Source organism: Lolium rigidum, chromosome 1, assembly GCF_022539505.1.
Source record: "Lolium rigidum isolate FL_2022 chromosome 1, APGP_CSIRO_Lrig_0.1, whole genome shotgun sequence".
Classification (NCBI taxonomy): Eukaryota; Viridiplantae; Streptophyta; class Magnoliopsida; order Poales; family Poaceae; genus Lolium; species Lolium rigidum.
This window is the reverse complement of record NC_061508.1, coordinates 212,373,148-212,385,927: the sequence shown is the minus strand read 5'-3', so window position 1 is coordinate 212,385,927 and position 12,780 is coordinate 212,373,148. Positions and strand designations below refer to the sequence as shown.

Here is a 12,780-nt window from a genome sequence, read left to right as displayed (position 1 = left end):
ATAATGATAGCTACTTTGTTGAATTTGCTCCCACTACAACTAATAAAACTGATTATGCTTATGTTGGGAGTAGTAATAATTTTGTGCATGAGACTCATGATAAGAATGTTTCATTTGATAGTTATATTGTTGAGTTTGCTCATGTTGCTACTGAAAGTTATTATGAGAGGGGAAAATATGGTTGTAGAAATTTTCATGTTACTAAAACACCTCTCTATGTGCTGAAATTTTTGATGCTACACTTGTTTTATCTTGCTATGCTTGTTACTTTGCTCCTCATGAACTTGTTTATTTACAAGATTCCTATGCATAGGAAGCATGTTAGACTTAAATGTGTTTTGAATTTGCCTCTTGATGCTCTCTTTTGCTTCACATACTATCTTTTGCGAGTGCATCATTAAAACTGCTGAGCCCATCTTAATGGCTAAAAAGAAAGAACTTCTTGGGAGATAACCCATGTGTTATTTTGCTACAGTACTTTGTTTTATATTTGTGTCTTGGAAGTTGTTTACTACTGTAGCAACCTCTCCTTATCTTAGTTTTGCGTTTTGTTGTGCCAAGTTAAGCCGTTGATAGAAAAGTAAGTACTAGATTTGGATTACTGCGCAGTTCCAGATTTCTTTGCTGTCACGAATCTGAGCCCACTGCCCTGCAGGAAGCTCAGAAAATTATGCCAATTTACGAGCATGATCCTCAGATATGTACGCAACTTTCATTCAATTTGAGCATTTTCGTTTGAGCAGGTCTGGTGGCCTAATAAAATCCATCTTTACGGACTGTTCTGTTTTGACAGATTCTGCCTTTTATTTCGCATTGCCTCTTTTGCTATGTTGGATGAATTTCTTTGATCCATTAATGTCCAGTAGCTTTATGCAATGTCCAGAAGTGTTAAAAATGATTGTGTCACCTCTGAACATGTTAATTTTTATTGTCCACTAACCCTCTAATGAGTTGTTTCGAGTTTGGTGTGGAGGAAGTTTTCAAGGGTCAAGAGAGGAGGATGATATACTACGATCAAGAAGAGTGAAAAGTCTAAGCTTGGGGATGCCCCGGTGGTTCATCCCTGCATATATCAAGAAGACTCAAGCGTCTAAGCTTGGGGATGCCCAAGGCATCCCCTTCTTCATCAACAAATTATCAGGTTCCTCTCCTGAAACTACATTTTTATTCGGCCACATCTTATGTGCTTTTTCTTGGAGCGTCTGTTTGTTTGCTTTTGTTTTTGTTTGTGTTTGAATAAATTGGATTACATCATGCTTGTGTGGGAGAGAGACATGCTCCGCTGGTTCGTATGAACACATGTGTTCTTAGCTCATAATATTCATGGCGAAGTTTTCTCTTCGTTAAATTGTTATATGGTTGGAATTGGAAAATGATACAAGTAGTAATTGCTATAATGTCTTGGGTAATGTGATACTTGGCAATTGTTGTGCTCATGTTTAAGCTCTTGCATCATATGCTTTGCACCCATTAATGAAGAAATACATAGAGCATGCTAAAATTTGGTTTGCATAATTGGTCTCTCTAAGGTCTAGATAATTTCTAGTAAAGTGTTTGAACAACAAGGAAGACGATGTATAGTCTTATAATACTTGTAATATGTCTTTTATGTGAGTTTTGCTGTACTAGTTCATCCTTGTGTTTGCCTCAAACAACCTTGCTAGCCTAAACCTTGTATCGAGAGGGAATACTTCTCATGCATCCAAATACTTGAGCCAACACTATGCCATTTGTGTCCACCATACCTACCTACTACATGGTATTTCTCCGCCATTCCAAAGTAAATTGCTTGAGTGCTACCTTTAAACAATTCAAAATTTATTACCTCTTATTTGTGTCAATGTTTTATAGCTCATGAGGAAGTACGTGGTGTTTATCTTTCAATCTTGTTGGGCAACTTTCACCAATGGACTAGTGGCTTCATCCGCTTATCCAATAATTTTGCAAAAAGAGCTGGCAATGGGATTCCCAAGTCCCAAATTAATTAACCAAAAATAGACACTCCTCCATGGTATGTGATTGTTGGACGGCACCCGAAGGATTCGGTTAGCCATGGCTTGTGTAAGCAAAGGTTGGGAGGAGTGTCATCATAATAAAACTAAAATAAAAAGGTACTCCTTCATGGTATGAGATTGTTGGCAGTGCACCCGAGGATTCGGTTAGCCATGGTTTGTGAAAGAAAGGTTGGAAGGAGTGCCATCCAAAAATAAAATAAAATGGGAGCCGCTCTTTGAAGGTTTGTCCGGCAAGGGGGTTAGAGTACCCGCTACCATTCGTTGACAACAACAAACACCTCTCAAAACTTTACTTTTATGCTCTCTTTATGTTTTCAAAATCAAAGCTCTAGCACAAATATAGCAATCGATGCTTTCCTCTTTGAAGGACCATTCTTTTACTTTTATTGTTGAGTCGGTTCACCTATTTCTCTCCACCTCAAGAAGCAAACACTTGTGTGAACTGTGCATTGATTCTTACATATTTGCATATTGCATTTGTTATATTGCTTTGCATTGACAATTATCCATGAGATATACATGTTATAAGTTGAAAGCAACCGCTGAAACTTCATCTTCCATTGTGTTGCTTCAATGTCTTTACTTTGAATTATTGCTTTATGAGTTAACTCTTATGCAAGACTTATTGATGCTTGTCTTGAAGTGCTATTCATGAAAAGTCTTTGCTTTATGATTCAGCTTGTTTACCCATGTCATATACATTGTTTTGATCACTGCATTCACTACATATGCTTGTACAAATAGTATGATCAAGGTTATGATGGCATGTCACTCCAGAAATTATCTTTGTTATCGTTTTACCCGCTCGGGACGAGCGGAACTAAGCTTGGGGATGCTGATACGTCTCCAACGTATCGATAATTTCTTGTGTTCCATGCCACATTATTGATGTTATCTACATGTTTTATGCACACTTTATGTCATATTCGTGCATTTTCCGGAACTAACCTATTAACAAGATGCCGAAGTGCCGGTTCTCGTTTTCTGCTGTTTTTGGTTTCAGAAATCCTAGTAACGAAATATTCTCTGAATCGGACGAAATCAACGCCGAAAGTCTTAGAAATACGCGAAGCTTCCAGAGCACCGAAGAAAGGTCGGAGGGGTGCCGGGGGGCCCCACACCCGTGGGCGGCGCGGCCCAAGGGGGGCGCGCCCCCTATGGTGCGGGCAGCCCAGGCCCCTCCGACTCCAACTCTTCGCCTATTTAAGTCGTCGTGACCTAAAACCTCGACACCAATTGACGAAACTCCGGAAAAGTTACCGTGGCGCCGCCGCCATCGCGAAACTCCAATTCGGGGGACGGAACTCGTTCCGGCACCCTGCCGGAGCGGGGAAGTGCCCCGGAAGGCTTCTCCATCGACACCGCTGCCATCTCCATCGACACCGCTGCCATCTCCACCGCCATCTTCATCACCGCTGCTGCTCCCATGAGGAGGGAGTAGTTCTCCATCGAGGCTCGGGGCTGTACCGGTAGCTATGTGGTTCATCTCTCTTCCATGTACTTCAATACAATGATCTCATGAGCTGCTTTACATGATTGAGATTCATATGAGTTTTGTATCACAATTCATCTATGTGCTACTCTAGTGATGTTATTAAAGTAGTTCTATTCCTCCTGCATGTGTGTAAAGGTGACTAGTGCGTGCACCGTGTGGTTCTTGTCGTAGGCTATGATCATGATCTCTTGTAGATTGTGGAGTTAATTATCATTATGATATTATTGATGTGATCTATTCCTCCTACATATGCATGAAGGTTACAAGTGTGCATGCTATGCTAGTACTTGGTTTAGTAGCGTTGATCTATCTTACACTAAAGGTTACTTAAACATGAGCATTATTGTGGAGCTTGTTAACTCCGGCATTGAGGGTTCGTGTAATCCTACGCAATGTGTTCATCATCCAACAAAAGTGTAGAGTATGCATTTATCTATTCTGTTATGTGATCAATGTTGAGAGTGTCCACTAGTGAAAGTGTAATCCCTAGGCCTTGTTCCTAAATACTGCTGAGTTACTACTACTTGTTTACTACTGCTGCGTTACTACTGCTGTGTTACTACTGCTACATTACTACTGCTTGTTTACTGTTTTACTGCGTTACTACTGCTGCAATACCACCACCATCAACTACACGCCAAGCACTTTTCTGGCACCGTTGCTACTGCTCATACTTATTTATACCACCTGTATTTCACTATCTCTTCGCCGAACTAGTGCACCTATTTGGTGTGTTGGGGACACAAGAGACTTCTTGCTTTGTGGTTGCAGTGGTTGCATGAGAGGGATATCTTTGACCTCTTCCTCCCTGAGTTCGATAAACCTTGGGTATCCACTTAAGGGAAACTTGCTGCTGTTCTACAAACCTCTGCACTTGGAGGCCCAACACTGTCTACAGGAAAGGAGGGGGAACGTAGACATCAGCTGCCTCCTTTCTTCTGTTCAAAGCAGCTGTCTGTTTTTCCAATTCTCTTCCAGCTCGGGCGAGTCTATATTGATAAGCTTGCAGTTCTTCGACCGTAGCAGTTGTCTCCATTGGTTCAGAGCCATCCAAAGCTTTCGCAGCTCTATCCCATGCTGCTTGTGGAAGTTGAACTCTAACACATGGTGTGGGCCCGACATATTTAGTGCCCAAACCTCTCCTTAGATCTGAGGGGTCGACATAGGGGTTTCCCAAATCGTCGAAAGCCTCTGATGTTTCCTCTTGATCGCGACTTGCTTCTCCAATGGCATAGACTTGATGATATTTTGGAGTTTTCACTTTTCTTGGTTTGGTGACACCATCATGGAGATTGGTGAAGACCTTCCCAATAGAGATGGATTTGTCGATGAGGTCGAAGCTGTCGGTGTCGCTCGAATCATCGCTTATATAGGAGTCCGCAGATGACTCGAAGGACATGTCGCTGAAGATCTTGGCGAGTTTTTCGCTTGCCCTGCTGCCGATGAAATGTGGCGACGAAGTTTTCTCGTCGCTTGACTCGATGGATGATGCTGAGTTTGAGAAGTCAGGACCAACCGCCGATAATCCCGATGAGATCGGAACTTCGAAACGATACGCTCCTTCTTTCTCGACGCGGAAGTGGAACTTTCCAAACGTCATCTTCATGGGCTCCTCCAGATACGCATATGCATCCAAACGGGAGGGCGGGTGAGGAACAAAATCAACGAGACCAGTTTCGATCTGTTTACCTCTATCCATGATGTTGCTTGCTACTGATGAAGTCGACGATCTTGAACGTGCATCGAGATCAGCTCCTTGTCCCCTCTAGATCCCACAGACGGCGCCAATTGACAAGGGATTAACTTGTCAATGCCTACGGATTGTAGACTAGGGTTTAGTTAGATGTAGAGGGCAAGTAGATCTCGAAGGTTTCAGCCGAAAAGTACTCGACGAATATAAAACTAGGGTTGTGTTGACAGTAAATTCGATCCTCTCTTTGTCCCTCGACTCCCCCTTATATAGGAGGCGGAGCCGAGGGATTCGTAACACACAAGTTTACAGAGTTCGGGAGGGTTTCCAACCCATCCCGCGAGATTACAAACGATGACTCCTATTACAACTCTAGCTTTCCTTAATAGTATCTTGGGCTTCCGAATCTTCTTATTCTTCGGGTGATGGGCCTTCAGTAAACCCCGGGTACCATATTCGGCAGGCCCATTGGGTATGCCTATGTCACCAAGTGTTTGAGAAAATCCATCAAGTAGTCCCATCTAACCGAGTCAAAAGCTTTTTTGATGTCAAGCTTGAATAGAAGCGTTGGCGTCTTGGACCTATGTAGTTTCCTTGCCAAGTTCCGAACATACTAGAAGTTGTCATGGATACTCCTTTTCTTAATAAAGGCACTTTGGGCATTTGAGATAAGCATATTCATGTAGGGTGCAAGACGAGTGGCCAACATCTTGGATATTAATTTTGCTATGGCATGAATGAGGCTTATTGGGCGGAAGTCGGTGATCTCCTCCGCTCTGGAATGAGAGCAATGTTAGCGGAGTTGAGACAATGAAGGTGATTGGTGCGCAAGCTCGAAAATTGGTTGACCACCGCCATGACATCATCCTTTATTGTGCCCCAACAAGCTTTAAGAAAAGCCCCCGTAAAGCCATCCGGGCCTGGGGCTTTATCACAAGCGGTCCCATCCACCGCGGCTTTGACTTCCTCCTCTGTGAACTCCCCACTAAAGAGTGATAAGTCACACTGTGTGGAAGAATCGTTGTCCAATTGAAGTTTTTAGATCGCGGAGGGCCCCTTTTGATTATGTTTTTGAAGTGGTTGTGTATGATGCTCTTCTTTTGGTTATCCTCCATGACCCACCCATTATTGTGCTTGAGGCGTAGAATGTGATTCTTCCGTCTTCGTGCATTGACACGTAGATGGAAAAATGTAGTGTTCGCATCCCTCTCTTTTAACGTTGTTATCCTTGAGGCTTGTCTCTTTCTTGATCTCTTTAGGGCCGCCAACCATATGACTCTCTTCTTCAATCTTGATCTAAGCTCTCTTTCTTCATTGGAGAGAAATCTATTTTCTTGCGCCATATCAAGTTGGAGGATGACCTCCAACGCCATTTGAAGCTCAACCTTAGCTTTGGAGAAAAGCCCTTTGCTCCACTTCCTCAAATTTTTCCCGGTGTTCTTTAGTTTGTGAAAAAGGCGTTGACACGGTTCGACATGATTGGTATTATCATTCCAAGCTCCATTGACAACCTCCGCAAATCCCGGCATTTTTATCCAAAAGTTTTCGAAGCGGAAGGATTTTGGCTTTTTAGGGCCACTTTCATTTGCAAGAAGGAGAGGGCAATGATCGGATAATGACGATGAGAGGGCGTGTAATATGTGGTTGGAGAAAGTGACATCCCAATCTTCATTGCAAAATAAGGCATCAAGCTTGCTCATAGTAGGATCATGTCGTTCGTTGCTCCATGTGAATTTGCGGTTTGAAGATGTATCTCCTTGAGGTCACAAGTGTTTAGCGCGTTGCGGAATCTCACAATTCGACTACGGTTGAAGTTGGCTCTATTTTTATCTCTAGCACGATAAATTTGGTTGAAATCGTCATTAACTAACCATCTTGTTCCATTTGTTGGTTTAGCGGCCACAAGCTCCGCAAAGAAGGCGTCCTTGAGATTTGAACGAGTCGGCCACAAGCTACGGAGCACCAACAATGGCCATCATGGCTGAGAGGTACGTAATCCATTAACACGACAAGAAGCAGACTTATCCATCCATCCTTCAACTCAGTTTCCTCGCAAACAACCATGTCTACACCAATGCACCAGATGACAAGAGTTTATATCGTTTATTGTTTACTACGGAGCACTAACAGTGGACCAACGTAGATCGTAAGCAGTGCTGAGTACGTTCACTCGGTGGTGGCCGCAGCCTTGTCGAGGGTGTTGCCGATGTCGATGACGAAGCGATACCTGACGTCGTTCTTGGCAAGGCGCTCCAAGGCCGTGTTCACATACTCCGCGCTGACCACCTCGATGTCGGCGGTCACGCCGTGCTTCGCCGCGAGGTCCAGCATCTCCTGCGTGTCGCTCATGCCGCCGATGATGCTCCCGGCCAGAGTCTTATTCACTGCACACACGTACAATGTTCATCAGGATGCTATCTCATTTCTGTGATCGATCAGTGCAAGATTTCTCCTTATTGCAAGAGATCCTAAGACTTACTGGCAACTAGAACGAAGGGAGGAATCTCGATGGGCTTCTCGGGGAGGCCGACCATGATCATCTTGCCGTTGGGCTTGAGCAGCCCGAAGAGAGGGGTCAGGGGGATGTTTGCAGACACCGTGTTTATGATGCCATCCATGGTGCTCATCGCAGCCTGCAAAGACATCACACCAAAGCAAAACAACATGAACCCTCAAGTTCCTCTTTCTTCTGCACCGGACAGGGGAAGTAACCTGAACCAGCGAGTCCGCCTACCTTCATCTCGTCGGCGTCCTTGCTGACGATGAACGCGTCGGCGCCCAGCCGCCCCAGGGCCTCCTCCTTCTTCCCCGGCGACGAGCTGATCACCGTCACTTTCATTCCGAAGGCCTTGCCGAACTTGACCGCAACGTGGCCCAGCCCGCCCAGCCCCAGCACGCCGAGGTGAAGCCCGGGAACGTTGAGCCCGTGGTACTTCATGGGGCTGTACACGGTGATGCCGGCGCACAGCAGCGGCGCGCCCTTGTCCAGCGGCATGGCGTCGGGGAACCGGACCACGAACCGCTCGTGCACCACCACCATGCTGGAGTAGCCGCCGTAGGTGACGGTGCCGTCGACGTCGACCGAGTTGTAGGTGAGGATCATGCCGGGGCAGTGGTTCTCGAAGCCCTTGTCGCAGCTCTCGCACGACCGGCACGAGTTCACCATGCACCCGACGCCCACGCGGTCGCCGGCCTTGAACTTGCTCACGTTCTTGCCCACCTCCGTGACCTCGCCGGCGATCTCGTGCCCGGGGATCATCGGGTACCTTGAGTTCTTCCAGTCGTTCTTCAGGGCGTGCAGGTCAGAGTGGCAGATTCCGCAGTACAAAATCTTTATCACCACATCGTCGTCTCCGGTGCTCCTGAAAAGTTAGGAAGAAACAGAAACGTCATGAAAAAAGAAACGATGTGCTACTATTTTTGCTAATGGATTCGTTGTGAGCTCAACTCGCTGCTGACTCGAGCAATTTGTGTAGCCTGTTACGCATGCAAACGATAAACATAATCTGCCGAGTTATATTTACTCAGACAATTTCAGTTTACTCGACAGAGAAGTTCACATCTCTTTACAAAGCAAAATTGTAAGACGGCAAATCCTAGATCGACACATACACCAAGCAACTTATGTACGGCCCTGAGCACACTGGCACGGCTGTGATAACGCCATGAAACAGCTAGAAGCCTAGAACCACCTACAAACTACACTAGCCTTTGCTTTCCAACTGCAAAGTACGAGTACATAATGGACACGGTCAGCCCACTTGTACAATCCATGTATTCCCTTTGTAGATTCCGTTTAAAACCAAGGTTGAAATACTCCCTCCTTCCTCTAAAATAAGTGCGTTATTATTTTTTAGATACGGATGTATCTCAACTTTATATCCGTATCTAGACAAAGTTAAATCACCTGTTTTAGGATGGATGGAGTAGTACTTTGCTACGTACTCTCTCCGATCCTAATAAGTGTCGCAATCTCAGTTTAAATTTGTACTACTTTCTTTGTGAATTTTTGACACTTTTTAACTCAAAGTCGTAGTACCCCTTTATTAAATTTCTGACACTTTGAGAACCAACCTGAGGTTGGGTGGTTAGGAGGGTGGTTGTACCCCCAGCCCACCAGAGTTCAAACCCCAGGTTTAACATCTGTGTGTCTCATAAAGGCGGAATATTCATTCAGTGGGAGGCGACGTTCCCGTCGATAACGAGGCGCCTGTGGTGACTTCGTCAATTTCAAGATCCAATTCGCCGACTCAGTCTTCTGGAGGTGCTCATAGGGGTAGGGTGTGTGTGTGCGTTCATAGGGGGTGAGTGTATGCGCGTGTATATGAGCGCCTGCGTTTGTACTGTGTTTCTCAAAAAAAAAAATTCTGACACTTATTATGGAATAGTTTTTTTTTCCGAAAAGGGGAAGAAACACTGGCGTCTGCATCTAAACTGTAACTATAATGGATTAGTTATTTGTCACAGATATAGAAGTTTGATTGCTCATTATATTGGTTAGCAAAAATTTGTAGGAAACTAAGTTCTTATGATTATGAAGTTCCAATCTAAACACTGTAGTACGTAGCAACAATAAGGGTAACAAAGCACAAAGATACTCCGCGCCGGGCAGTGGGAGCATGTCAATTTCTAGGTTCAAGTTTGGCCCACATGCACGTGGGACACTCAATTGACACCACAGATAGGAAGAGCAAAAGGGATGAAGACACACATGCAGGGTGAGTTGAACCAGAACACTGCTCCCTCTATTCAAGTCACACGAATAAATTTGTCCTGCTTCATGCTCTATTGAAAAGCAGTGGCATTTATGAAAAGCTAAGTTAGTGCTATCACTGACCCATCGTAAATTATGTTGAGTATTTTACAAATTTATGTAGTTTCATACTAATAATGGTCCCTCTATTCAAGCCAAAATTTGTAAAATTTGATCAAGATTAGAGGAAAAATACTCAACATTCATAGTGTCAAACACATACGTTTTCTGTTTCTAAAAAAGCTTTCCAACTTTATCTAGATACAAAGGTATATAGACATGTTTTAGCCAAAGATTTTATCCGTATCTCGAAAAAGTTTCTTAGCTTTTTCACAAACAGAGGGAGCATAATTTTATACTACAGGTGCTGATAGTTTTTTCTAAATATTTAATTGAATTTTACGGAGTTTGACTTTGTTTGAATAAACCCAGGTAATTTTAAACAGAGGGAGTACTAGTGCTTTGATATATTGCATGTCTGCTAAATTTTTAGTGGATATCTGGTCAGATTTAAAAGGTTTGACTTTATGAGAAAAAGAGAGAGCTAAAAGATACAATAATTACGGATGGAGGGAGCATCGTACGTAGTACTACTACCAGCTGGCACACTAACTTGTGAGGGTGACATGTCTTGAGAGGCAACAAGAGGCGTCAAAGATTCCGCTGCCCCCAACAAAAACACTGTTGTCAATGTTAATTTGTTCGACAAACAGTACTAGTACTAGTAGAGAGATTCACATGCTATATCTAGGAAGATACTCCTGGTAAGTGGCGTGTGTGTGTGTGTAAATCTCCAAGACAAGCAGGAAGTGTAGGGGCGTGACGTTGAAGATACGGGAGGATCCCGGTGGTCAGAGGAGATCCGGCAGGCTGGATTTGGAGGTACGATGAGGGCTAGGTAGCTAGACGACGATTTAGTGGAGGATAAAATATCCCAACATAACGGAAGCATGCAGGCAACAAGGGGCCGGCCGGGTGCGTACGTACGAATAACGATAGCAGGGGGCTGGGAATCTAGCTTGCGAGCACCGGCCGTACAGGCGGCCGGCGGCGGCGCAGCCTTTGTGAGGCGCGCGGCGCAGGTGGTCAAAAGAAAATCTACGTAGGGGCTGGGCTAGGAGAGGAGGAGAGGAGCGCTGTTACGTACCTCCGGGTGATGGCGAGCGGGGAGAGGTGGCCGGCGTCGTCGCGCGCCGCCAGACCCACCGCCTTCCTCGTGTGGTGGTGGTGCTCCGTCTGCTCCGCTGCCGTGGGTGCCATCCGGCCGTCTCCGGCGTATTCCTTCAACCACCTTAGGGCCGGTGATGTGCCTGTGCGTGGTGGTGCTGCAGCGTAGGTGCGGCCGGTTAAGGGAAGACGTTGGAGGCGATGAAGGGGCAAGGGAGAGTCCCGGCCAGGGCGCGCCTTTTATAGCCGGCCCGCGCCTTGCTGCCGGGCGGGCCTCCGTCAGAGTCAGGCGTCCGCGCGCGATTCAATCGAGCCGAACGGGGCCGAGACGGATCGATATGCGACGGGAAGGTTCTGGACTTGTTGTGGCTAGCGCTGCGTACGAGTACGATTACGAATTACCGTCTGTGTGTCTGAACCGTGCCCGTTGCTCTGTCAGTGTGGACCGTGCCCACACACACACACAGACGCTTGTGGTGTGATGCACGGCTAGCTAGCTAGCTAGCTAATCTTTTTTCTCCTTTCCAAGCCAATAAACTGACCATGTATGTACGGACTGTAACAGGTTATTGATCTTCCGTATCTTTTGCCCCAAGAACACGGCTGGGAGAGCGATGGCGTCAGCGTCTGCGCGCGATCCTGCTCGAATCTCGATCTACCGGTGCCGGCAACTTACGCGGCGGTTCTAGTAACCGCGCCAAGCGGCCGCCGTGGAAGTGTGAACAGTGGCGCCCGCCGCCGGCCGCCCGTCAGGCCCGGTGTGGACCGTGCCAACCGTAAAGTGCATCGCCCTCCAGGACACGAAACATGCATTCTCCGGCTACACGCACCTGGCGTGTGTGGTGTGTGTGATTCAATTCACTAGCACACGGCTGTTTGTGCGATGCCGTATCTGTTTTTCCCTTTTCATGCGACCAAAAAGGGCTATGCATGTGTGGTGTGTAACACGGAGATCCATCCCGCGCTGGCGTTTCAGGATAGGTCGAACCCGATAAAATCGTGACCTAGCGTGCGAACGTATTCCAAAAATGGATGACCGCTGCGTTCGGAATGATCCAAAACCGGCTCAAATCGGCGTCTAGTTTGAGTGGCCGCGGATGCCGAGCGCTGGCCGCTAGCATTCTCCCCTTGTCCTCCCCCTAGCCCGCCCACGTGATAATTACATTTTGCATTACAATCAAATAGATTACATTTTTCTTAATACTACCTAGTCCTAGCCTAGCTATCCAGGACTCACCGCCGACTCGCCGCCGCGGCAGTAGATTTCACTCGACACCGGTGGCCTCTATGCGTGAGGATTCCACTTCAGCTTACCAGCTGGGTGGCCCGGCGGCGGCCTTCCTCCAGCGTTCCTACGTAGCCGCCCTCCTCCAATCCTTCCTCGCTGCGAGGGCGCGGGCTCGCTCGGCCTCCTCCAGCGTGATGGTCCACTTGCCGCTCAACTCGTGCTCGTGCGCGACGGCGCGTTCCACAGCTTCCCGTGCCTCGAGGCGGACGAGGCTGGCGTCCCGGGCCTCCTTGGTCCCCAGCTGGCGAAGCTGGCGCTCTTGACGGCCTAGTTCCGTCTCCACACCCGCCTCGTGGGCACGCCGGTCGGGCGAGGGCATATGGAGGAGGCGGCGGGCAGCCTCCTGGGCAATGATCTCGTTCTTCCGCCGAT

General features: G+C 46.7%; 1 protein-coding gene across 1 annotated transcript; it reads right to left on the bottom strand.

Annotated features, from left to right (window-relative positions):
• Positions 1-7,221: 7,221 nt before the first annotated feature.
• On the bottom strand, positions 7,222-11,316 carry LOC124689292 (probable cinnamyl alcohol dehydrogenase 5). The gene is made up of 4 exons (XM_047222850.1): positions 11,101-11,316; positions 7,935-8,562; positions 7,680-7,833; positions 7,222-7,584 (listed from the first exon to the last, which is right to left on the bottom strand). Exons 1-4 carry the CDS (start codon positions 11,211-11,213, stop codon positions 7,367-7,369), a joined length of 1,113 nt encoding a protein of 370 aa, XP_047078806.1. The 5' UTR covers positions 11,214-11,316; the 3' UTR covers positions 7,222-7,366.
• Between the last annotated feature and the right edge of the window lie 1,464 nt (positions 11,317-12,780).

Coding starts and splice junctions, on each gene's coding strand:
- LOC124689292 (XM_047222850.1), bottom strand. CDS start 11,213: ATGGCACCCACGGCAGCGGAGCAGACGGAGCACCACCACCACACGAGG. Junction 7,834..7,934: donor AGGACGCCGACGAGATGAAG/GTAGGCGGACTC, acceptor ATGTCTTTGCAG/GCTGCGATGAGCACCATGGA. Junction 7,585..7,679: donor TCCCTTCGTTCTAGTTGCCA/GTAAGTCTTAGG, acceptor ACGTGTGTGCAG/TGAATAAGACTCTGGCCGGG.